Here is a 27799-nt window from a genome sequence, read left to right on the forward strand (position 1 = left end):
TTGTGGCACAGTGACTGAAATTAAGTCTTTTGAGTCCTTTTAGGTTGCCAGTCTTGGTGGAATTCCTGCAAACCACAGCACTTTTCACTCAGGAATAAACTGACTCTCATTTTCAGTATGTACATCTAAGGGGCATGATGACTCACCCCTGGGACCCAGGCAGTAGAAGGGAGGGGCGGGGAGGGCTGCCATATAACGTTTCCCGCCCGACTCTGAGATGGAAGCTCGAGAGCATCTGCTTCAAAGACAGAATCGCTGAAGGTGTAGGAGGGCTTTGCTCTTCCCTATTCTCTCTAGAAATGTCAACTCACAGTCTATTTGGGTACCCAGGGCCTCAGGGTTTGCTGTGTAAGTGACCTTGAGAGACCCAATCTGGCTCCCCGTTGGAGAGACTACTGGTTCAGGATCCTTCCAATCCCTGCTCCAAGGCCCCTTTAGGGATTCCATACCTGCCCTGAGCACCAGCAGAACAGCACTGTTAGGGGTGTTTTAGCTCTAGCAAGATATAAGCCATAAGGAGGAATTACTGAATGTGGTCAGAGGCAAATTGTTTGCCCTCCTTTTTCCCCCCAGTATTTAGGATACACACCTGCCAGGGATAATAGGAATGGACTAGATAGTGTAAGACCATAAGTGGTATTGTTTGTTGAAACCCATACAGCTTCTGTCTCTTTCACAGGCTCCACAGCCCAGACAAGAGCTCCTACAACTGGATGATCTGCCATTTGGGGCACTTAAGAATGTGTTTTGGGACAAAAATACCAAAGAGCTACTTCCTCAAGTGATTGCCCGATCTGAGCATGCTCTGCTCTTTCTTTCAGAATATGTATTCTTCCTCAAGCCTCGACTGGTACCTCAGACTTTTTCTCAAGAAAAAAGTCGTATTGGCTACACCGCTTGTCAGCTGTGTGACTTTGGGCAAGTCACAACTTCTGTAAAATGGGAATTAAGACGGTGAGCCCCACCTTGGACAACCTGATAAGCCTTGTATCCACCCCAGCACTTAGAACAGTGCTTTGCACATAGTAAGCACTTAAAAATGCTATTATTATTATTATTATTTCTGAGCGTTAGTGTTTCCTGCTTGATCCCTCAGCTACAGAAACGGAGACTGATCCGTGTCTAATGTCTGCATCGCACATCGTATGAAGGTGCAGATATATTTTAAAAGAGGCATTTCCAACCACATTTGTACTCAGAATCAAAGTGAGAAACCAGCTTGGAACAGCGTAGTGTTCATGACACTTAGGAAAAGGTGAATTTGAAAAGGAGTTACTTCAGTCAGCAAAGGAAAACTGTTTTCATAGGCTATGAATAGCCATACAGCATTTAATAATAATAATGATGGCATTTGTTAAGCGCTTACTATGTGCAGAGCACTGTTCTAAGCGCTGGGGGAGATACAAGGTGATCAAGTTGTCCCACATGGGGCTCACAGTCTTAATTCCCATTTTACAGATGAGGGAACTGAGGCTCAGAGAAGTTAAGTGACTTGCCCAAGGTCACACAGCAGACATGTGGCAGAGCCGGAATTCGAACCCATGACCTCTGACTCCAAAGCCCGGGCTCTTTCCAATGAGCCACGCTGCTTCCCAGTATTTGTTCACAAGGGTATCCTTTTCAATAAATTAGGGGGTAAGGGCTAGAGAGCAGTGGAGAAAAGTGAGCTTTCACCATTGGAATTACCTCTCCCAAGCCTTCTGCTTTCTTGGGCTACATTTTAAACCTCAAGAAACAATATATATACTGGATTATAATTGCCACTAGTTTGGATGGATTGTGACAGCACGATAAAGCAGCCGTTAATGTGCCCCGAGCTTCTTTATAGTTGATTGAAGCTAATACAAAAAATAAATATTTTTAAGAGAAAAAAATTTCAGTTTGAAAACTTCTCTTTCTGAATAAAAAGTAGTGTGGTCTAGAGGAAAGAGGACGATCTGAAAGTCAGAGGACCTGTGTCCTAATTCCGGTTCAGCCACTTAACATTCAATCAATCATATTTATTGAGCACTTACTGCTTGCAGAGCAGCATTTGAAAGAGTACAATATTACAGAGTTGGTAGATACGTTCCCTGCCCACAATCAGCTTGCAGTCTAGTGCCTAGTACAGTCTTCTGCCTAGAATAAGTGCTTGATAATTGTGATTAAGTGACCTTGGGCAAGTAATCTAACTTCTCTGTGCCTCAGTTTCCTTATCGGTGAAATGGGGACTAAATACCTGTTCTCCCTCTTACTTAGACTGAAGCCCCATGTGGGGCAGACTGTGTCTGACCTGATTATCTTCTATGTACCTCAGCTCACTTATATCAGCCAGTACTATCTAAAATGAGAATGGTGCATGACCTAGACTATAGACTGTAAGTCTTGCTACTCTGTTGTATCGTACTCTTCCAAGCACATCGTACAGTACTCTGAACACAGTAAGTGCTCAATAAATACCAACTGACTAATCTATTCTGACAATATTGTGGAGGTTGACTATTGACAATAGAATGCTTCGTTTTATATTATATATTCTCATTTTATTGGAAGTGGGAAAGTTATTACTTTTTTATACTGACCATCTCAGGGAGCAATAAAAGCATTTGACCAGTGTTGTCTGTGCTTGGTTTATTATCTCTTGGCCCCTTCAGATACAATAGCGTGCTTAGAGTGGGGGAAGAAATGGGATAGATGCATAAGGTTTGCTCCCTGGTCTTGAAATCATTTCAGAAAAAAGGATGCCAATCAAGAAATTTATCTGGTGTTCATTCCCGGAGATACCTAAATGAAAAGAAGTCCTTGCACAAAGATTGAAAAGTAAATGAGAGGTTCCATCTCATCAGTTTTACATTCACTTCTGTCTCTCATGGGGCCACTAATGCAGCCGATGTGCTGCCATTAAATTAAAAACACCGGGGTTCATGTGGAGGGTTTTCTAGCTAGATAGGATGGACCTTCTGTCAGTCAGTTGGTTTGTCAAAAATAAGGCAATATTATTCCTGGGGTTTCACTATACCTAGAACCTAGTTTTCCTCTTAGAAATGTAGCTTTCATTCATACTTTCTTTTTCAGTTTAAACTAAAATTTGTTTCTCTGTGCTGTGCTTCTTTGCAAAACTCCTTTTGGAAAACAAAGAGTCTTTATGCGATTTGTAAAAAGCTCTTCAAGAAGAAAAAATCTGAGAGTTCAGAGAGGAGGGATTTTGTATATTGGGGGTAAGGGCATTCAGTTAATAATGATGGAAAGAAAATCAAAGTATAAAAAGAAATATTAGAAAAGTTACTTTTCCAAAAATACGTTTTTCTGGTAATCAGCAAAGTCCACATTCATCGAGGCAAGCTAATAATAATAATAATGATGATGGTATTTGTTAAGTGCTTACTATGTGCCAAGAACTGTTCTAAGCGCTGGGATAGATACATGGTTATCAGGTTGTCCCATGTGGGGCTCACAGTCTTAATCCCCATTTTACAGATGAGGTAACTGAGGCCCAGAGAAGTTTAAGTGACTTGCCCAAAGTCACACAGCTGACAAGAGGTGGAGTTGGCATTAGAACCCATGACCTCTGACTCCCAAGCCTGTGCTCTTTCCACTAAGCCACGCTAATCACCTTCTTATTTTAATTCTGGCCCACACTTTTGGAATACCAAAAAAAGAGTAAGATTTTTTTGCAGAGATTTAAACTAAGGTCCCACTATTTCTGCCAACTTTTATGTAATGGGTATTGAACTGATTGGTGTTTTATGTCTGCTCACAAACCACGTATCATATAAGCTTATGATGGGATAAAATGGGATTTCAGAAATGCATTCATAGGATAGGTAGGGTGAAGAAACTACAACATAATGTTTTCCAATGAGCTGGCCAAGCCAAGTTTGAAAATATCCAGAAATTATCACTTCATTTAAAGACTTAAAGAATTAAAGACAAATTTCTTATCACCGATGGATAATTCACTTTATAACTTCTATCACAAAGTAATTTTCATGGTGGGATAAGCATAAAGCTCACATAAAACAAATGAAAATTCACAGGAGAATGAGGGGGTTGTGTGGTATAAATTTCTGTACACTTTAGTGATCTATATACTACACAACTGCTCCCACGCCTCCACATTTTTTTCTTCCATGACACTGGCATCAGCAGTATTTTTTTAAACCATCGTGAACATAAAATCATGCTGGAAAGTCAGTATGACTATTGTTTTGCAGGAATGCTGAATAAGTTATTTATTTTTATCAATGCCATCTAGCAGTGTGTGGTTAAAGTTTATCAAAACTAAGCGAATATATCAGGGAAAGATTATTAAACAGTTCTTACCTCATCAGAGCCAGATCCAAAAATCAGCAAGTCAAATGGTATGGCCGCAACCATGTCAATGAGGAACCAGCCTTTGAAGTAGTGAATCGCTATTTTTGCTGGATCACTTACCACTTCTTCATTCTGGTTTACATATGTTGTTCTGAAGTTTATCAGAATATCGATGATGAACATAATATCCACAATTAAGTCTACCACATTCAGAGGGCTGCAAGAATATCCACACTCCCGTCTCTTCTGTTCTTCTTTGTCATTAAGGAGGAAGGCCGCAGAATAAGGGGTGAATATAGCAGTGTATATGACCAGCAATAAAATAACCCAGTCCCAGACTGCCTTGAAAGGACTGTAGTGCAATATAGTAAATTTGTTGATACGAGGTGTCTGTAGTTTATATTCTGGCAAGACGTCTGCTCCCAAGGAGAGAACCTGGATGCGAAGAAAAAAGCGTATGCTATCAAAAAGTACTATACATTCCATAAAACATGGAATTACAATATATCCATTACGTAGAATTGCATAACATTGATTGTATTGGTTTCCGGGTTGTGTGGATGAAGAATCCAGCAGAGTTAGAGGAACTACATCTTGTGATATCATATCCAAATTCCTTTCCCAAAGAATTGCTGATAGAGAAAAAATTATAACACTTTCTCGATTACTCTCCCAGTATAAGGCTTGGAAGTATTATTAGTCAGATGACAGACAAGTGACTACTTTGGAAAGAATAACTATTAGAAATATGTCAAATATATAATGGTGAATCAGTTCCAGTAAATAAGTAATGCAAGTGAATATAGAGAAGCGGTGTGGTTGAATGGATAGCGCACAGGCCTGGGAGCCAGAAGGACCTGGGTTCTAATCCCACTCTGCGACTGTCCGCTGTTTGACCTTGGGCAAATCACTTCACTTCTCTGTGCCTTAGTTACCTCATCTGTAAAACAGGGATTAAGAACGTGAGCCCCATTTGGGACATGGTCTGTGTCCAACTGATTGGCTTGTATCTACCCCTGCGCTTAGTACAGTGCCTGGAACACAGTAAGCGCTTAATAAATACCACAAATAAAATGTCAGGAAAGTAGAGTATGATTATGAACTATAGAAAAGCATCTCATATCATATATTTACATTATTTTTACTGTAATATTGGGAGATGCAGAGAATGGAAGTAAGGAAAGGTTTTTGGAGAAAATGTGGACCAGTCTATGCCTGCACTGAAAACATGACAGACTGAATGAAATGAATGAATGAAAACAAGACAGTCTTCTAGACTGTGAGCCCACTGTTGGGTAGGGACCGTCTCTATATGTTGCCAACTTGTACTTCCCTAGCGCTTAGTATAGTGCTCTGCACACAGTAAGTGCTCAATAAATATGATTGAATGAATGAATGAATGAATGCTCAAATAAAACCATTCTTCACCTCTTCAAAGCACTGTTGCACTTTCTTACAGTAAATGCTTTTAAGACAGAATTGATGTGAATGCCTATGAAAAATGCCAAAATAATATCTTTGACCCTACATTGCACCTTAAAATCCACAATAGCCACAATGACTCTTTTCAGAGGCTTTAGTCCAAATGAGCTAAAAGAAACTACTTCAGAAGTTGTGAAAGTTTCTTCTAAGGGGATTAGAGGTCTATGAAGAGCATCAGCTCTCCAAATCCATTTTACTGTCTGGGTTAACTTGATGATTCAATGAACCCTACTCCCGTGGTCCCCACTGGCTCTGCAACTGACTGGTGCCTGGGCCAGGGCTTAATTATGTATCTATAAATTATACATTATAAATTTTTTACATTAAGGTTGGTCTCCTTCTCTAGGCTGTAAGATCATTATAAACAGGGAACATGTGTACCAACTCTGTTATATTGTATTCTCCCAAGTGCTTAGTACAGTTCTCTGCACACAGTAAGCATTCAACAAATACCATTGATTGAAATACCACTGATTGATAGGCCCTGATTGTCAGATTTTCAAAGGTTGCAGGAGACAACATTCATCGCCCCAAACTGAACAGAATGCTCATGAAATCATTTTTAACAGGAAATTCTCTTGGTCCACTAACAATTTCCTAAATCAACCAATTCTTCTCTCACATATGGAAAAGTCTTTAAAAAACAGAATGAAAATGGAAAGGAATACACTTTTTAAAGTAATGTATGGAATTCTAAATTCACAGTAAACAAGGAAAATTTTGTGACCTCTGCAGGCATTTTATTTTGCTTCATTTTCAAACTGGAAATTGAACATACAATTTAAGTTAAAAAAATGACTCATCTATGCAAATAGTTTTCTTCCTGTTACTGCATTGCACTATTTAACTTTCTGCATTTGAATGCTATATAACGTATGAAACCCTCGTAATCGAAACTGCACTGTTGAATGCAGACCGACTGTGAAAATTTGGTGAGAACACCAGGATTACTAACCACTCTTTTCCTTTGAAAAGTGCAATAGGGAATGGTTAAGCCACCCCCAAGATTATACAGTAGTAGTTGTCGGCAGCCATGAAACACCACACTGAGGTATTAGGAGAGAATACTCATCTATTATTCATTCTTTAGCTGGAACCTGCATTTAACTAATGGGCTAGCTGTATTCTTATACATCGGAAAGATTAGTAACACCATGAATCAGATATACTGCCTTGCACTGGGGACAGATTTAACACTCTTGGATCTCCATCAAGTGACCTGACAAAAATAAATGAGCAGCTTTCCTTAATACAGCAAGCCTAGCTGACCTGTCCTTGAAAGCTAACAGCTCCGCAGCTGACTACTCGGCTAGCTCAATTAGGAAATGGAAAAACACCACAAAACTTATCAAGGAGGCCACATCTGTAAATCTCTCTAAATGCCTTCATTTAAGAAAAACTGATATTAAATATTTACGCTAATATTTCATGTCTGCTTATTAAGGCGTAGCTACGCTATACCACTAAGACCTGGATAAGCCCCATCTTGTGTACTTGTAGTTATGAGGTTCATTTCTTACATATAAATATGAAGAAAAGTACCCTTTGGAATAATTAAGACATTATGCTAGACATGAGGAAATGAGAGTTTTGTTGGGGGTGTAAAAGTTCAAATAACTGAGAAGCTACTTTGCAATTCTTAATGTATTCGAAAACTCCAAATGAATGCCACATCACTGAATAACGATCCCATGTGTCTATGAAACACAGTATACCAAAAAAAGAAATTAAGGACTAGAGGTCGTGGTATCAGTCACTGGACAGGGATCTGGGAATAGAACTCAAATTCACTGGTCGCTGGGTTAGTTTGTGCTGTACAAATTTTCCTCAGCCTGACACGGGCAGCAAAAACCCTTTTATATTATTCAAGGAGACTACTTTGTGGATCGCAAATACTAATTATTAATGAGCATGCTAGAAGTAAGCTCCTCTTGGGCAGGGAACAATATCTAGCAGCCCCACTGTGCTGTACTCTCCCAAGCACAAAGTATAGTGTTCTGCGTACAGTTAGCAGTCAATAAATACCCACTGATTGACTGATCATTAAGCATTATCAAATATTTGCCAAGTCACCTACAGTCATTTAAGTCTTTCTGGTCTTTAGTCTTCCAAGATCTGAATTTTAATATCTTGATTTTATTGAAAAGTCCAGGTGGAAGGCACTTAGTACAATGCTCTGCACACCGTAAGCCCTCAATAAATATGATTGAATGAGTGAATGAATGACATTCTGCCCAGACCATTGTTCTTTCCTCCGATGGAGGCTAGAGTGTTTCTTCGGAGAGTTGGCTGAGAGGGCAGCTTCTCGTCCCCTATCCCTCCCAGAGGAGAACGACCTTCTGTCCGTGATATGCCTACAATACATGGTTTTTGCTAGATCAGTAAACTCTCCTTTCAGTGGAAAGGGTGGGTCTGGAAGGATCTTGCTCAATTTCTCCCTACAAATAGGGAGGTCACTGACCAGAATACCGAACACTGACACACACGTGATGTCACACGCTTTATACGGGGAACACAGCGTAGTGGAGGAATGACAATAATAACTGGTATTTACTATGTATGAATTGTTAACCCAACATCAAGTGTGTTACGTTGCAGAAGTACACTGAGTTCACCCATATCTACTGTGTTTCTAGGGTGTGCCCCCTAACCCTCTCTAATTTGACCAAAAGAAGCAGCATGGCCTAGTGGAAAGAGAGGGCCTGGGTTCTAATCCTGGGTAAAATGAGGATTAAATGTTTGTTTGCCCTCCTCCATGTAGGGCGGGGACTGTCTGATCTGAATATAGCATATCTATACCAGCACTTAATACAGTGCTTGGCACACAGTAGTCATTTAATACTATTATTATTACTTTATTGTTAAGTCCCTGTGAATATGGTACCATCTCTGAGCTTTGCAGCTCAATGGCGGGAGCCAAAGTGGAGAGAGGCTGGGATTTTAAACTATAAATGACTGGCATAAAGATGTTCAGTGTTGTAGCCACATGGGTAGGGGTCAATCCAAGTGAAAATAGGGCTGTTCAATACAAATGGAGATGACTGGCTAGCCTTCCAACAAGGGATGAATCGAAGTTACTCTTCCAAGTAGTAGGCTTCTTGCCTGAGGTTTGCTATTTACCAACTGGAGTTAATGAGAACTTAATGACAAACCACATTAAATTCTCAAAGAGGAAGCCTGAATAAAATGCCAAAATTCTGCTTGCAAAACAAGATTTTTCACAGCTGAATCAAAACAAGAAGCTGGCAACAAGATTGCTTCCACTGGGGCTCAGCTTGCACTCAATTTCATTCTCTCCTCATGGGGAAGAGCAATGAGGAACTACAGACTTGGCCAGGGGTTGAGGGAAACCTCCACTGCAAGATTAATCAATGAATCAGTGAATTTATTGAGCGCTTTCTGTGTGCTGAGGACTGTGCTAAAGAGCTTGGGACAGTACCAAACCATACAACCGAGTAGTCTTTCCCTACCCACAAGGCACTTACAGTCTAGAGGAATTGACTGATGATGCATGGGTGATATAAGAAAAGATGAACTACTATCAACGACTATTAATTTTATTTTGTTATTGTCTACTCACTTTGGGAAGCAGTGTGACCTGGCAGAAAGAGGAAGGGCCTGGGGGACAGAGGACCTTCATTCTAGTCCTGGCTCTGCCTCTTGCCTGCTGTGTGACCTCGGGCAAGTCACTTAATTTCTCAGTGCCTCACTTTCCTCATCTGTAAAATGTGGATTAAATACCTGTTCTCTCCCCTTTAGAGTTTGAGCCCCATGTGGGACAGGGACGGTGTCCAGCCTGATAATCTTGTAACCCAGTGCTTAGTACCACACTTGGCACTTAATAATTGTCACTTAATACCATCCAGAAAAAAATCCTACTTGGATAGCATTCATATCTTCTAGTACATAAGACTCCTCTAATTCTGGAAAGCAAGAGGTTTGAACTTTTATGTTGTTCACCTACGGAGATGTCAAACTTTTCAGTGCTTTTGGAATGCTCACATTTGTAAGCCGCTGAAAGGCAGAATGAAACAAAGAGTGCATCCTTCCTGAATGAGGATACTAAGTGGAGAAGAATAATTCAGGCCAGAAACTTCATTAGACCCATATTTCCGTGTCACCACAGGACTCTCTTCACATGAGGTAACGTCTCTGGATCCTTAATCTTTGTGATTTTTAATGCCATTGATGATATCTTAGCTATCCCCCGGGGATCTCATTGCCTGTGCTACTCTATTGAAATCATCACTAAAAGTGTGCGCCTGGCCTAGTCTTCTGAAGAGCAGTCTAAATCTCATTCACCATCTAAAACAACGGAGCATTATGCAACTGCCACTGAACAAATGAAAATTAACTCAGTGTGTGCCCTTAAGTGATAACAAGCATTACTCCTTTTTTCTGCAATCTCTAGTCTGTCCCTATAATCATGATATATTCTCACTTCAATCACTTTGATGTCTTTCATCTTGGAATCATCAATCAATCAATCGTATTTATTGAGCGCTTACTATGTGCAGAGCACTGTACTAAGCGCTTGGGAAGTACAAAAGCGCTTCTACTCTTAAGACCACACCAACTCTATAAGGATACCAGTTGAAGACCTCTTGCATTTAGCTGGTCTATTAACTTCCTTGTCAGAGACCATTTTCCAAGTGCTTAAGAAACTCTATACCTTTTATTTCAAAGTCGACTTTCAAAGGCAGAACTAAAACTAAAATCTACAAATATTATCAGTGACTTCATTTTTTCAAAAATCACCTTGGAGTCCTAAAATTCTGCATTTACAGTAAGCAGCCCTGGTCTTTCTTTAGCTCTAAATTGGCACCTCCCAATATTTTCTGTAGCCAGGGAACGTAGAGGTATGCCATTATTTTGGATTTCACCAAGTATCAGGGATCTGATGAAGCAAATAAAGTCTCTGAGCAAAACAAATTGACACCTAGTCCTAAAGAATCTACAGTACTCTCTCCTATTTAGATTGTGTGATAGGGACTGTGTTGAACCTGATTAACTTCTATCTACCTCAGCTCTTAGAACAGTTCTTGGGACATAGTAAGCATCTAACAAGTACCATTATTATAATTGTTATTAACTAATAATCCAAAAAGTCAAGTGCTAAGCACTTACTAAAATGCTAAGTTTTAAAGGCCTGGGACTCAGAGGACATAGCTTCTAATCCTGGATCCTCCACCTATCTACTGTGTGACCTTGGGCAATCACATAACTTCTCTGGGCCTCAGTTACCCCTTCTGTAAAATGGGTATTTCATTCATTCATTCAATTACATTTATTTAGCACTTACTGTGTGCAGTGCACTGTACTAAGCACTTGGAAAGTACAATTCAGCAATAGAGACAATCCCTGCCCACAATGGGTTTACAGTCTAGAAGGGAGGAGACAGACATCAAAACAAGTAAACAGGCATCAATAGCATCAATATGAATATATAGAATTATAAATATATACACATCAAAACAAGTAAACAGGCATTAATATACATAAACAGAATTATAGATATATACACAAGTGCTATGGGGCGGGGGGTAGAGCAAATGGAGCGAGTCGGGGTGATGGGAAGGGGAGGGGAAGGGGACGGGGAGCTGAGGAAAAGGGGAGCTTAGTCTGGGAATTTAAGACCGTGACCCCCATGTGGGACACACACTGTGTCCAATCTGATCATCTTGTATTTACCTCAGTGCTTAGGACAGTGCCTGGCACAAAGCAGTAAGTGCTTAACAAGTACCACAAAAAAAAATCTTTCAAGTTTTTTAGGCGCTCTTTAGTATGAAGAAACTTGAGTGGATCATGACAAAGAAAGGCTTACTGCAAATTAAATATGAAATTTCTGAAGAAAAATCTAAACTTTTAGCTGAGTAACAGTAAAGAGTAGGCTGCAATTTGTTCAGTGTGGCTAGATAATCTGAAAGGCAGGAATTCCGAACTGTGATCTGCGCTACCCACTCATTTAAGGGATCAGCAAATCAGATCATGGGACTGGGAACTGGGAGAACTGGTTCTAATCTTGAATCCGCCACTTGCCTGCTCTGTGACTTTGGGCAAGTGACTTCTCTGTGCCTCAGTTTCTTCTTCTGTAAAATGGGGATGAAATACCTGGTCTTCCTTTCCCTTAGACCGCAAACCCCATGTGGAACAGTGACTGGGTATGCTCTGGTTGCACTGTATCAATCAAGGGTTCAGTACAGTACTTAGCAAACAGTAACTGCTGCAATGCCACCATTATTATTATCATCATTATCATCATAGTAGTTTCATCCGTATAATGTTGTTTGGATGTGTCTGAATCACCTAGAATTCATTCTTTCTATGGGGTGTAGATAACTCAATTCTGAAAGGCGAGGCAGAGTGCAATTCAGCCGTTCGGCACACTCTCTCAAATTGTGCCCTTGAAACACACACAAATCATCCTAAATCCTACTGCAAGGACAGGATGGTTGGGTGGTCTGACACTCTTGTGTTTCCTAAGAGCAAATCCATCCATGCTGGGGACCTTCAGTCTGCTTGGCCTGGAGTTCGCCTTGGGGCCTATTTTAGTGTAGTGGTAGTAGCATCGTTCAGAGTTTACTATGTGCAGACACTGTGTTAAATGCTGGAAAAGAATATGCAGGTGGGAATTACATATGGTCTTTGGCCTTCAAGGGCTCAAAACCTAAGAGGGACCTGAGGCAGACATATAAGTACTGACCAAACAATAAAACCCTAAAGCAACATAAGAGACAAGGGACAATTTATACAATAAAAATAAAAAGCAGCAGGGAGCTGTGGCTTAGAGGAGCAGAATTTGAGGTTCCTTGTGGCTCAGAATTCATAGCACACCTGTATCCACAGCAACCAGTGCGGCAGTCAATAGCCTCTCCAAGGTTCTGTGGAGGCCTTCTGCTACAGGGGCTTTTCTCTTTCCTGCTGGGCAGGGGAAGGCAGGATGGGATGGAGTTTCCTCAGTGGCACAAAGGAGAGACTGCCAGTTCCTGGGAAGGCAGTGTGACTGCCCAGTGTGAGGGACAATTCAATTCAATTGTATTTATTGAGCGCTTACTGTGTGCAGAGCACTGTACTAGGCTCTTGGGAAAGTACAATGCAGCAATAAAGAGCAAGCAGGAGCAGCTTTTATCCCAGCGGGCTGGTGTGCGTAGAGCATGCCCGAAGCAAGTGTCCTTAGTCGGGGGAGTGAAGATGGTAGTTACCGGTGGCTCTGTCGGCTCTGACGGAGAGGTGGTTTTAGGCAAGGGATTCTGGCCTGGTCTGGCTGCTTCCCTGTTCAGAGAACTGGCCTGTTTCCAGGAATGCTCCCAGCATCCTAGGAACTGTTCCAAAGCACCAATTCAGCTCCCCTGAAAATGGGGAATGGTGATTCCCAGCCAGACACTCCTGATTCACCAATATTTCCCCCTCTAGACTGTAGACTGCTTACTGTGAGCAGAGTATATGTCTACTAACTCTGACATCATTACACGATACCTTCCCAAGTGTTTGGGGGAAGCAGCGTGGCTCAGTGGAAAGAGCCCGGGCTTTGGAGTCAGAGGTCATGGGTTCAAATCCCGGCTCCGCCAACTGTCAGCTGTGTGACTTTGGGCAAGTCACTTCACTGGGCCTCAGTTTCCTCATCTGTAAAATGGGGATGAAGACTGTGAACGCCCCGTGGGACAACCTGATCACCTTGTAACCTCCCCAGTGCTTAGAACAGTGCTTGGCACATAGTAAGCGCTTAAAAATACCGTCATTATTATGTGGGAAGCAGTGTGGCTCAGTGGAGAAGAGCACGGGCTTTGGAGTCAAAGGTCATGGGTTCAAACCCCGGCTCTGCCAATTGTCAGCTGTGTGACTTTGGGCAAGTCACTTCACTTCTCTGTGCCTCAGTTACCTCATCTGTAAAATGGGGGTTGAGACTGTGAGCCCCACGTGGGACAACCTGATCACCTTGTAACCTCCCTAGCAGTTAGAACAGTGCTTTGCACATAGTAAGTGCTTAATAAATACCATCATCATTATTATTATTATTATTATTTAGTACAGTGCTCTGCACACAGTAAGTGACTAAGTGCGCGATAAATACGATTGATTGATTGATTGATTACCAGGGAGCTATGTAGATACCCTGGGCAGGCCAAGGTTTTATGTTACTTTGGGTAATGTGAACAAATGTCTTGCTTGACTCGGGAGAGTCATGGTTTTAAAAGAGAGAGTGCTATGAGTCTGTGCAAATTACTCAGTTTTTATAGTCCAATGCTGTAAAAACATAAAGTAGTATATAGAACAGCAAAATACGCTTCGTCAGTTTGAAAGGTGGGAGGAAGTAAAACCTAAAGACTTTTAAAGGGTAAGAAATTATATTTGGTGGACAGAAATTGCTCTTTAATTTATAGCTAATGCACTAATGCAATCGCTATGAAATCACAGGATGAAAAACAAAACAAAGTTGTCAGCACAAAACAGTGAAACATATATTGGTTTTTCTGTGTGATGAAAGGGAGCTGGAGTATTTTCTTTTCTCTACACCATTACTTATCGATAAGGCCGGCACTTATGATAATGCCAGTTTGTGATGTTAATTATACAGTAATCTGTAGGTTTTGATAAATGCTTTCCTAAGTAGGAGTTACTACCTAGTATTTTTTATGGTATTTGTTAATTTGTCTTTCTCGGTGTCAAGAACTGTTCTAAGCGCTGTGGTAGATACAAGTAAATCAGGCTGGATACAGCCCCTGTGCCACATGAGGCTCATAATCTAAGTAGGAGGGAGAACAGGAATTGAGTCCCCATTTTGCAGTTGAGGAAACTGAGGCCCAGAGAAGATAAGTGATTTTCCTAAGGTCCCACAGCAGACAAGTGTGGAGCTGGGATCAGAATCCTTGACACAGAGGACCTGGGTTCTAATCCTACCTCTGCCACTTACCTGCTGTGTGACCTTGGGCAAGTTACCTAATTTCTCTGGGCCTCAGTTCCCTCATCTGTAAAACAGGGATTCAATACCTCTTTTCCCTCCTACTTACAATGCGAGCCCCCTGTGGTACTTGATGGTCTTGTAATGCTTGACACCTAGTAAGCACTAAATGAATATCACAATTATTATTATTATTCATTCTTCTACACTTATGCAGGACATTGAAAAACAATAAAGAATTGTATCCAAAAGCTATAGTATTCCAAGTCACTTATCACCAAGTCAGCATATAATCATCTGTGAAAACTCATATTTGTCACTAGATTAAGCATTTCATTCATTCATTCAAACATATTTATTGATTGCTTACTGTGTGTAGAGCACTGTCCTAAGCACTTTGGAGAGTACAATACAACAATAAATGACAAATAACATGCCCATACCAAGCTTACTAGTAATCAGTAAACAATCAGACAACAATAAATGACAAATAACCTGCCCATACCAAGCTTACTAAGTACTCAGTAAACAATCAGACACACAAGACATACACAGAGTTTACACTTTAACTTGTATCCTTTAGCCAAACACATTCTCAGTTCTTCAAAAATCGAGGACTGCCCTGTGGCCTAAGGGTGGTTTAGAGATACGCTGAGATGGCAAACCATACCCTTAAATGCAAACAATGAGACCATCATCTTTCCAAGACAGACAAATTGAAAATTGGAGCTCACGCTTAGAGTCTCCTCTTACCACTTATGTGTATTTTAAAAACAAAAAGAATCACCTTCCCCATTCCTAAAATTGGCAACTAATGAGTTGGCACCTTTGAATTTGGAACGGCAGCACCGAGCAATCAGAGTTCTGGAGAAAATTTGGCAAAGAGACAAAGAACCTACTGGGCATTTCAGGGCGCTGCCCATTGGACGTTTGCTAGTTTGTATGAACCTGGAAACTCCCAGGGCAGCAGTCAAAATATTATCTAGAAAACTGTAACTGAATTCGAGTTTTCCCAGGAAAGGCCCTAGTGTCTTCAGGTTGGTGGAGTGATAAGGACAGTTCAACACACCCAAGAACCTGCCTATCACTTGGGAAGCCCTTTTTAAGAACTTTCTTTCTTCAAAGTCATGGGAGGAAAGCCACCTAAAAAAAGTGGAATTCAGAGAAAGGGGTGTTACATTTTTAAATGTATCTAAATATAACACTGATGAACTGATTTTATAAGATGACTTTTGTAGTACTTAACAAAATGATGATGACGGTATTTATTAAGTGCTACGTGACAAGCACCAAGGTAAGTTCTGAAATTTATACAAGGTAACCAGATGGCCACTATCCATTCCCACATGGGGCTCACAGTCTGAGGGAGGAAGAGCAGGTATCCTATCTCCATTTTACAGATGAAAAAGAAGGGGAAGTGATTTGCCCAAAGTCACAGAGCAAGTTCGTGGCCAGGACTAGAACCCAGTCCTATGTCCTTTCCACTAGGCCTTCCTGCCTCCCTACTGAAAGAAAAAAACTTCCATATAAATCCCCAGATTGACAACGCTAACCACCTAAGTCCCAGTTTTAGTTATGGATTCAAACTTTCAAGCTAAGAACCACATGGAAAGCTACATCTACAGAAATCTTTATTTTTCTAAGACATGTTTATTATACCAGTAGGTGTTTCAAGATATTAATATTTTCCTGGCCATTACTGTCAAACTAGAGTGCCTCATCAAATCACAAGATGTGCAGTAATTCAGAAAAACTCATTATCTTGACACTATCATTTACCTTGTGAAAGAAAACAAATGCTAAAACAGAAGTATGTTTTCATAGCAGATTTTTATATGTTTTAAAAATGCAATATAATTTTTTAATAAAGCTTATGGATCTTCAGCCCCAGGAGTGCTTTCTTGCTAGCCACTTTCAAATTACTTTCATGTATTGAGAACTGTATCATCAGTACCATATCTTTAATAGATAGATTTATTGCTTGTGCCTTAATGTTCTTTAAGTCTTGCCCTACGCACCTGCAAATAATCCATAAGGCAGAGGTTAACTAGCTGAGCTATGTTTCAGAAAATGAAAATGGCAGAAAAAAAAATGTCATTAACCTCCTTAGGAGTGCAACACAATTTATTTTCAGAACATTTTCAAAATTTAGGGCAACACTAACGCTTCCCCCAGAAAGCACACTCCACAATGTTAGTGTGTGGTTTTAAATCAGACATCATGTCATTGAGTCCTGTATTTGCAATAGCTGTCTTGGGTCTTTATTTTTAACAGCAAAATGCTGTTCAGATATGGGCTAACAACCTGTCACTAGAAAGAAGCAGTGTCTGTGTGTTTGTATTATCTTTGGGTACAGGAAACAGGAGATATGCTATATCTGACCTACTGACAGAAACCTTATCTTTTACTAGGCCAATTTAACTGATTTTCCAGTCAAGAAAGCCTCTGATATTTCAGAACAGCATTGTGAAACAAGATAGGATTCAAGGAGAGATCTGAAAATCTGAGCAGGCCTTTGATACCACTCGAAGGTGGAAAAGCTAAACTGAAGGATCTTTGTCGGCCTTACATGGTCAAGGCACAGACTGCAGAATGGGTTTCTCTACTGTGGCCAAAAAGCAGACTCCAAGACAAGAAGCAGTGTTGCCTAGTGGTAAGAGCACAAGCTGGAGCCTTGGATTTGCTGCTTGCCTGCTGTGAGAACTTGGGCAAGGCACTTGGCCTCTCCAGGCCTGTGCCCTTATCTGTAAAATGGAGATTAAATACCTGCCCCCCCCCATCAAGCTATCAATCAATCAGTTAAGGGTATATACTGAGCTCTCCCTGGGAACAGAGGTCTATACTCTTGCATGGGAAACTACAATAGAGCAGGTAGAGAAGATTACTTTCCTGAGAAGCTTACAACCTAATGAAAGCCCCGTGAGTGTGGACATGACTATATCTGATCTGATTGTCTGATACTATCCCAGTGGCAGTGCTTGGCACAGACTAAGAGCTCAAAAAAACACCAGAATCACTATTGAAAATCAGTGTGGCTTAGTGAAAAAAGCACGGGCCTGGGAGTTAGGAGACCTGGGTTCTAATCCTGCTATGGGACCTCAGGCAAGTTACTTTAACTTTTTTGTGCCTCAGTTTCATCATCCATAAAATGGAGATTCAATACCTACTCTTCCTCCCTCTTGGACCATGAATTCATTCATTCATTCAGTTGTATTTATTGAGCACCTATTGTATGCAAAGCACAGTACTAAGAGTTTGGGAGAGTACAGCAGAACAACAGAACATTCCCTGCCCACAAGGAGCTCACAGCCTAGAGGGGGAGACAGACAATATACATAAATAAATTAGAAATATATACAGATCTTTATGTGCTATGGGGAAGGGAGAAAGTCAGGGTGACACTGAAGGAAGTGGGAGAATAGGAGAGGAGGGCTTAGTCAGGGAAAGCTTCTTGGAGGAGATGTGCCTTCAATAAGCTTTGAAGTGGGGGAGAGCAATTATCTGTCTGATATGAGGAGGGAGAATTTACCCCCGTGCTTAGTACATTGTTCGACACAAAGTAAGTCTCTGCTCACACAGCAGGTCAGAGGCAGAGCTGGGATAAGAATAAGTTCTGCTACTATTATAATTATTACATAACCTCACACGTACACTTAGTTGGCAGGTGGGATGGCAAGACAACATTCCATGGCTTCTGCTTGACTTGGTCCCAGCCCAGAGCTTCATTTATCCTACTTATTGAGTGCTTCCTGTGTGCAGAGCACTGTACTCACTTGGGACAGTACAATCTAACAATAAACAGTCACATTCCCTGACTACAGTGAGTTTACACCCTAGAGCTTTTCTCTACATAGTCTGACTTTCCCTGTGGCTCCAGAGCCTTTGCCTTTCCCTAGCAGATCCATGTGATATCTCAGGCAGCTCAGTTTTAAAGCTCAGACATTAAGCTTCTGATTCACTATCAGAACAGCACAGGCTGTCTGGTACAATGCCAGAAGACTGACCACTGCAGGTTTCTCCCAATAAATTGTAAGCTTCTCCACGAGACTGTAAGCTCCTTGAAGGCAGTGTCAATAAATACAACTGATTTGACTGACTGACTTCACAGGTGGTTAGGACTAACCCCAAGCCAGCTTACTCTTCAGGAGATTAACCAGAGGAAGGGGGAAGTAGAGCATGATAGTGTATTCCTGAAACTTCGCCTTGCAAGTGAATGAACAGGGACATACTGAACCAACCCTGCAGGAGACACGCCTATATTCACAATCAGTCACACTCCATTCTCTCTGGATCCGTCTCCCTCATCTCTCCCCATTCTTTATAGACAGCATCAACCAAAGAAGACAGAAAGGGGCCATTCTCACTTCCTTACAATCCCGGCATCAGAAGAAATGAACTACCATATTTATCTTTGCAGACAACCCTCAGTCACATGGTGCAGAGCAAAATATTACCAAATCAATGGAAATAAACTCTAATCTGCTGATGTGATTTGGGGGCTCTGTGCAATTGTATCTGGGATGCAATCCTTTTCTGCTCTTAAAAGTCAATTTCTAATCCTGGTTAACTCTTCATAGTTAGGAGAATTACCCATCAATCCTCTTCCCAAATAGCCCATTTAATTGATAAGGAATTATAAATGTGGTTTATAAAAAAACAAAACAAAAACACATCAATGCTGAACAATCACAGAGAATGGTTAGTACTCTGTCACGACCAGCAATATTAAACCACAAAAGTATAACCCACAAAGTTTCTAGGCCTGATTTCTTATGTCTGTAATTTCAAACCTGACACCTAAGAGGTTATGGGCCTTCCCAAGCCCTAGGGCTACTGCAAGCTCCTGACCTACTTCAGGATTTCTTTTGAAGTCAAAAATGTATCATACTTTTTATAGACCAGGTTAAGCTCTGGAATGGCTCATTAATCACTGTGCCTCCCTGTGCTTTCCTGGTGTTCTAGGAGGTTGGGCGCAGGCACAGTAAAATATGGGGAAAACTGTTCTTTCAAAAGATTTTCTGTTTCCAGCTCTCATGGGGGAAAGCAGAAATGTCTTGCACTCTGCATGAAAGGTAAGTGTGGAAGAAACGACTCAATTAATGCAAAGTGCAGCTTGAAAAACAGATCATCTTTCTTTGATTGATACACTGGGAGAGGAAGAAGCAGTCCCTGAAATACACTGCACTTTGCAGGCTGTAAATGCAGCAGTGTGGAATAGCTTGGGGAGCAGACAGAGGTAATACCCAAAGTGGTATTGTACTTAGGGGAACTCATCAGTTGTCTCTGTGCACACACACATATATGCACACATCCCTGAAAATCCTTACATATCTATGAGATGTGTACTTCATAAGCTGGACCGCATGTGGGCCAAATGGGGCAAAAGAAGTATTTCTGAAGATAAGGCAGTATTTCTGCAACAGCAAAATAAACCAGAACATTAACATCCACTATCTACAATCCCTGCAGGAAACAGGGCAGCACATCATCACTGAATGAATTTGGACCATCACACTAATGAACCAGCTCAGAGGTAGAAAAATCAAGTAAACTATCAAAATGAAAAGGAGACAAATATACTGGAAGATAGGAGACTCCTGGACCACTAGAAACAGCCCCATCTAGTATGTAAAATCCACTAGTGCGAAGATGGCCACGCTACTGTTTGTTGAAACCTGAACCAAGGCTAGAAGTTTTTTTCTAGAAGTCACAATGGCAGCAGTGGATAGAGCACAGGCTTGGGAGTCAGAAGGAGGCGGGTTCTGATCCTGGTTCCTCCACTTGTCTGCTGGGTAACCTTGGGCAACATACTTTAACTTCTCTGTGATTCAGTTACCTCATCTGCAAAATGGGAATTATGGCTGTGAGCCCCATGAGGGACATGCGGTATCTAACCTTGTATCTACCTCAGGGCTTAAAACAGTGCCTGACACATAGTAAGCATTTAGCAAATACCATAAGAAAGTCAAAGCCCTATTGCTTTAATCAGTTATCCAAACTGCTGTGGGCCCGTGCAGTCCTGATAATCTCATGACTTCCAGACTCACCAGTACTCAGATCACTGGACAATAGGGAACTCTGAGACCAATTCAACAAGACACCAGGAATAAGGTCAGATGGGACATGGGAAAAATTCTACTGTGCCAGTATTTGGGGGAGCAGCCTGATATTCGTGGTTTATAAATGCTATAACTATGTGCCAGCATCACGTTAAGAACTGAGGTAGATACAAGATGATCAGATCAGCCACGGTGTCTCTCCATCACGGGGCTTAGCAGGACAGGAGTACAGACACCTTTTCCCCATTTTAGAGATGAGGTAATTGAGTCATAGAGAGAGGTAACTGAGTCATAGAGAGCCTTGGTGACTTGTCTAAACTCACACAGCAGTTCAGAGGCAGAGCTGGGACTAGAACCCAGGCCTCCTTACTTCCAGGCCCATACTCATTAAATTGAAGATGGTCCCCTATTTTGGGGCTGGAGGAGTAGTTTTGGAGTGTTGCACTTCAAAATGACCTTGCAAATTAGAGACTTGGTCAAAAATAAATAAAAATAAAGGCCAACAGGGATAAATGGGGGAAATTTGCATAGGCTGGAAAAATGAACTGTCACGCACCGATGCTAAACAAGATCTAAGGATCCTCATGGATAAAAACCCAAGTACGAGTCAGCAAGAAGACAATGCTGCTTGGCTCCTCCACAGCAAATTAGGATCATAAACAGGCTTATTTTCTTTGGCTCTTAAGAATAAATTATCCTGTTTTCCTACTCAGCACTGGAGAGATGTTTAGAGAGCAGCTTTGTGTCCAGTCATGGGTCCTACCACGTGAGGGGTGGGGAGAAATTGGAGGGCATTCAGAGACAAGTCATAAAGATGACTAAGGGGTTAGTGGAGATTAGCTAACTGAACTTGGCATTATTCTACACGGAGAAAGGAGGCAAAGTGTTCCAGGAGTCTTTATAGGGTTGTTCCTTCAAGGACCATGGAAAGATGTCCAAATCCCCTGAGAACACACCAAGTGGATCACCCCACAAAAGGGTGGAAAACATGGCAGGAGATTTAGTTTCCTTGGGGAGCAAACTGTAGACACCAAATGGATGGTTGAGAGGAACTGTGGGATTGCCTTCTTTTCAGGATGCTAAAGCAGGACAGATTCTCGCCATCCTGGAAGGGGTAAGGCATAATCCTATCTTCATGAGCTCTAAAACAGGGGGAGCAAGAGAGAGTGCCAAGGCCAGATAGATAACTACCAAGAATTCAAAAGTCTCATTGTAGTCATTAATTTCACTATCTCTACCTTCTGGACCTTTGACTATTTATAGAAACAAGTAGCAACAGTAATTGATTTGCGCTTCAGCTCCTCTTTTACCTTCACCTAGACAGGCTTGTGGTCCTTAAAAACTGTCCTGTAACCCCCTGGACCAGCCTATTGAAAAGGTTGTGGCTGGTTTACCCAGACCCCATACCTAGACAGTTTCCTGGGCACTGATAGGTCTAAAACAGGAATGAAACGGGTGAGGGGAAAAGATACTTGATGACACTGCTAAAATTGAACTAGTTTCAGTTCTAAGAGATGAGAGCTAAGGGCGGGTGAGGGTATGTGCATCGTAAGAGAGAGTTTTTTTTTTTTTACCATGAGGGTTAGGTGCAGTGGGGATGAAATCCCCAAGATGTCCACCTTGGAAAAGCTGACAGAAGCCAAGTGTAGAGGGTTTATGCCTTTGGAGAGCTTTGACACTTAAAAAGCTCAGGAAATGATACAGAACCAGGGAGAGGTTTATCTCTTTGTAACTGGATTTGACTTTATGCCCTTTTGACCTCGCATTTATGCAAGCTTGTTAAACACCAACTGCTGCTTATGCTTTTATTTCATACGTGGGCTATCTTTTCCTTTAGCAAAATAATTTATTTCTTCTATTACAATGCATTACACAATGTAGGGTTTCATTCCTGTGGATGCTCCTGAGAAGGAAAACCAGTGTACTCTCTCTCTCATTCTAATGCTGCATGCTTGAGGACAAGAAGTTTCTTAAACGACACAGCACACTAGGCCCAAACAGGCTCACACTGTCAGAGAACATTCACCAAATCCCTAACCATGCTCTAGCCAAAACGCCTATTGAAAACACGCCGTATTGTGTCTCTACTCATTCATTCATTCAATCATATTTATTAAGTGCTTACTGTGTGCAAAGCACTGTACTAAGTGCTTGAGAAAGTACAATATAACAATGAAGAGACACATTCCCTACTCATAACAAGCTTACAGTCTACAGACAAGCTCATAGTCTAAAAGCAAGGTCCCGCAGATTAAGGTACTACCGTCAATAAATCAACCATATTTATTGAGTGCTTACTGCAGGCAGAGCACTGTACTAAGTGCTTGGGTGAGTACAATATAACAGAGTTGGAAGACACATTCCCTGTCCACAAGGAGCTTACAGTCTAGAGGCAGAAGAGAGTGAGCTAGTCTGCAACAGCCTCCTTGACACTCTTAAGCATCACAAGCCCAAGGTTTCCTGCCTCCTGCCTTTTGTTATCATTCATAAATCCTTTCTTGACTAGAGTCGGAGGGATGGGGGAGTTAACTCTCAAATTAGTTAACTCTCAAATTTCACTTGAGATAATTCTGGGTAGCCCTGAAGGCAACTTATATGAAGGAAAGAGATTCTGTTTTCTGAATACTCTACCACGTAACTAACATACCCTGCATGCTAAAGAAAAGTCTTAATAATAATAGTAATAGTAGTAATAATAACTCATTGACTGAAAGTCCTCACCAACTGAAGAAGCATTTTGAGTTTGCCACTAAATAACTGAGCTATGAGCCTTGTGAATTACTGATAGAAATACTCCTTGCTAAGAGAATTGAAAATATGCATCGTTTTCTAAACTACCTTACAACTGTTCTTAATAACTCTGATTTCTAACAGTAGCTTATGCTAACTTCTAGCCAATCATCAAGCTTTCAGCTAAGATCATACTGATTGCTTTGTATATGATGACTGTAATTACAACTTTAAATAAATACTATTATTTCATGATCTTATAGTAGGTGCTAACAGACTTTATCAAAGAACATTGAGAGGAAAAATGGGATCAGTTAAAACATATTGGGATCAGTTAAAGCATACAAAAATAATTGGAAAAATATATTTTGACTTTAACTTTTTACAAGAAAATATTGGCAATGACATGGAAAACATGAAGGACCATAATTTTTTTTTGATAAAATGGAAACTTCTATCTTTCAATTTTGCCTTCATGCAGAATAATTTAGATCCTGTTCAATAAAACATTACCAAGGGGATCTGAATTTTCAAACCTTTAATTTTTTCATATTTAGAAAACGATCTTTGGCTAGTCACTTACAGGCTTAAGCTCTTGGGTTTTTCCTCCCTTTTGAGAGGTTAGGGGAATGCACCATTAGCACTGTTTTCTTTTTTTCTTCAAATATGGATTTTACCATTAAGTGGAAAAGGAAATGCAATCAACTTGCCATTTCTGGAAGAAATTTTAGTTAAATTTATTTTTAATTCTGAAAAATCATAAGAAACAGATTTTGAAACTCTGCATGTAATCTATACTGCAAAATTTGACAAATGCTTTTCTTAGGCAGATCAAAACTTGGAGTGTGTTCTAGTTTTTTTTGGAAAGATGCCCGAAGTGGTATTTTTGCCTGTCAATCAGAGTGAATTTCCCAGGGATTTCAGGGATACAATTATAGAATGTAACCAATGTCAGAATGAACCTAAGTTCATGCGAAGATTATGCAATAGTTCTTTTCTTGGACATTGGACAGCCAGAAAGGATCCTTGCGAAGAAATAAAATAGAACCAAGGCATCTGTTTCCCTGTTGTTCTTTCTGGATTTTTTTTTTTTTTGGTAAAGTATTTGAAGATTTACAGAATGGAACAATCCTATATCCAGATTAAATTACCAGAGACTCCAAATCTGTGTAAATTGCCCCCTCAATGTTTCTAAAATCTTCTGTAAAGGCATCATCAGAAATCTTATACTACCTTTCATCTTGGAACAAACTACTGGCCTTATATCAAAAGGCCCAAAATAAAATATCATAATTATTGATCCTCTCACTATATTTTAAATCCCTGGCAGGAGAAAATCTCTTTCATCACAGGCCATAGAATCTTAGCCAGTGAGAAGGGCATTCACCAGGAGGTGGAGGTTGGGGAGACCAGAATGAGGCAGAGTTACCTGATTAGGAGCAAAGAATGTGAGCTTGGGTGTGGTGGCAGAAGAGAATGTCTAAAGTAAGAGGTAGAAATTTGATTCAGTCCCTAGATCCGACGGTTAGGAGATTTTGCTTGATGCAGAGAGGGATCAGTAGCTGTTAGAGGTTTTTGAGTAGCAGAGAGATGTGGTTGGAGCCTTATTTTAGAAAAATGATCCAGCTGGCATAATAATGACAAGTGGCTGACAAGTGGCAGAGCCGGGATTCGAACCCATGGCATAGTGAAGTATGTACAGGAGACAGATGAGACTGGAATCTAGGAGATACGTGAGGGAACTGATGCAATAGTCTATCAATCAGTCAACTCTATTAAGCGCTTTGCCGAGTACAATATAACTGAGTTGGTAGACATGTTCCCTGCCCACAATGAGCTTACAGTCTAGACAGGAGACAGACAGTAATATAAGCAAATAAATTACGGGTATGTACCTAAGTGCTGTGGGGCTGATCCGTGATACAACAAATGGATTGGGGCTCTGGCTGTCTAGGCGGAGAAGGGGAGGAACCTGTAGATGCAGAGGAAAACCCAATAGGATCTGTTGACAGTGTGAGTATGAGGGTTCAAAGAGGAGGATTTAAGGATAATGTCAAGTCTCTGGGCTTCAGAGAAAGGAAGGATAAATTGTGACTAAATCCATTTAAACATTACACAAAACTTCAGCTGGAGCAGAGACACATCAACTTGACCTGCCAGGAACTAGGTTAGTTGAAGGAAAGGATTCTGGAGGGAAGACGCAGAGTTCACAGTTGTGGATGTATTAAGCTTGAGGTTCTGGAGGGCCACCGGTTTAGGGATGTCCTGGAGGCAGAAGGAGTTGTGGGACTCCAGGGAAGAAGAAAGATTGAGGCCAGTGAGGTAGATTTGAGAGGCAACTGCATCGGTCTTCTCACTGACCCCTGTGTCTCCTATCTCTCCCCACTCTAGTCTTTACTCTGTTGCCTGGATTATTTTCCAAAATAAAGTTCAGCCCACGTCTCATGAACTCTCCTATGGTTGCCCATCCACAGCCACGACAGAAACTCCTTAGCATTGGCTTTAAGGCACTCGATTAGCTCTCTCCTTCTCATCTCATTTCACTCACCTCTTACGTCAACCCAGTCTGCACACTTCCCTCCTTTAATGGCAATCTACCCACTGTACCTCAATATCATCTATCTCATTGTCGACCTCTGGCCCACATCCTCTCTCTGGCCTGGAATTTCCTTCCACTTCAGAGCTGAGAGTCCTCCATTCACTCTACCTTCAAAGCCCTCCTAAAATCATAACTGCTCTGAGAAGCCTCCTCTGACTACCCTCATTTTCCCACTCTGTTCACTCTCCCTTCTGTGTCACCTATATACTTGAATCACTATCCTTAGAGCACCTAATATTCACCCCGCTTGCAGCATTATCGTTATAGCTTGCCATTTCCCTGACCTGCATTTATTTCAATGAGAAATGGCATGGCCTATGCTCTTTCCAATAGGAGTCAGGGGACCTGGCTTCTAATCCCAGCTCCTCCACTTATCTGCTGGATGACCATGGCAAGTCATCTCTGTGCCTCAGTTGCCTCAAATGTAAAATGAGAATTAAGACTGTGAGGCCCATGTGCGACATGAACTGTGTCCAATCTGATTATTTTATATCTATCTATCCCAGCACTTGGTACAGTGCCTGTAACACTGTAATCACTTAACAAATAGCTTAAAAATATGTCTGTCTCTCCTTCTAAACTGTAGGCTCCTTGTGGGTAGGAATCATGTCTACGAACACTAATGTACTATATGCTCTCAAGTGCTTAGTACAGTGCTCTGTGCACATTAAGTGCTCAATAGATTAATTGGTTGATTGACAGGTGACAAGTTGAAGCCATGGGCATAGACGTGCTCTCCAAGGGAGTGAGTATAAGTGAGAAGGGAAAGGGATCCAGAACAGAGGTGGTATTCATTCATTCACTCAATCATATTTATTGAGCACTTACTCTGTGCACAGCACTGTACTAAGTGCTTGGGAGAGCACGGTACAACAATAAACAGACATTTTCTGCCTACAATGAGCTTACAGTCTAGAGTAGGGGAGACACCATTCTGCATCAAGGGCAATCATCAGGGCCAACTTTGAAAAGTAAGGAAGTGAGCAGCAGTGACAGGGTACCCAACCTGAGAGGTAACTGTGGGCTGGGGTCCTGTGATGGCAGTGACTGAAAATTTGAAAGTGTCCAAGGCAGAAGCAGTATCTGCGTTAACAGGGATCTGAGAGGGGGCTTCAAGAGCTCTGGAGCAAGGTGCGAGGAAAGGATCAGGACTTCCCCTGGAGGAATGTTCTAAGTTCAGGTGGACCTCCGTATGAATTCATGATGCTACGCTGCAGGCCTGGCACAGCGTAATGACATCACACTTGACTAAGAGGGGTCCTCTGGAGAGTATGCTCATTGCGGGCAGGGAACGTGTCTACCTACTCTATCATACTGTACTCCCCCAAGTGCTCAGAGTACAGCGCTCTCTACCAGTAAGTGCTCAGTAACTACGATTGACTGATTGATTGATTGGTTGATTGGGAAGGGAGAGTGCGCAAAATTCTCCCGCCTAGACCGGCCAAATGTCTGAAGCCTACCTTGCTGATTGGCACATGCCTTTGCTTGATATTCTATCCTATCATGTGTGTCTGGACTCTTCTAGATGCTACAACCTACTGTGTAAAATCATGTTTTAATATTTTTAGTTTTTTTTAAATTAATCAATTAATCAATCTTATTTATTGAACGCTTACTATGTGCAGTCTTCTAGACTGTGAGCCCGTTGCTGGGTTGGGATTATCTCTATAGTTGCTGAACTGTATTTTTCAAGCACTTAGTACAGTGATTTGCACACAGTAAGTGCTCAATAAATAC

General features: G+C 41.2%; 1 protein-coding gene across 6 annotated transcripts in view; it reads right to left on the reverse strand.

Annotated features, from left to right (window-relative positions):
• The window catches only part of KCNH7 (potassium voltage-gated channel subfamily H member 7), a 318392-nt gene that overhangs the window by 64764 nt on the left and 225829 nt on the right, over positions 1-27799 (reverse strand). For all 6 annotated transcript variants that reach the window (XM_038751859.1, XM_038751858.1, XM_038751857.1 and 3 more), the window contains one exon: positions 4303-4728. In XM_038751859.1, coding sequence (XP_038607787.1) covers positions 4303-4728 — 426 coding nt within the window. The remainder of the gene's footprint in view (positions 1-4302; positions 4729-27799) is intronic.

This window comes from Tachyglossus aculeatus, chromosome 9, assembly GCF_015852505.1.
Source record: "Tachyglossus aculeatus isolate mTacAcu1 chromosome 9, mTacAcu1.pri, whole genome shotgun sequence".
Classification (NCBI taxonomy): domain Eukaryota; kingdom Metazoa; phylum Chordata; class Mammalia; order Monotremata; family Tachyglossidae; genus Tachyglossus; species Tachyglossus aculeatus.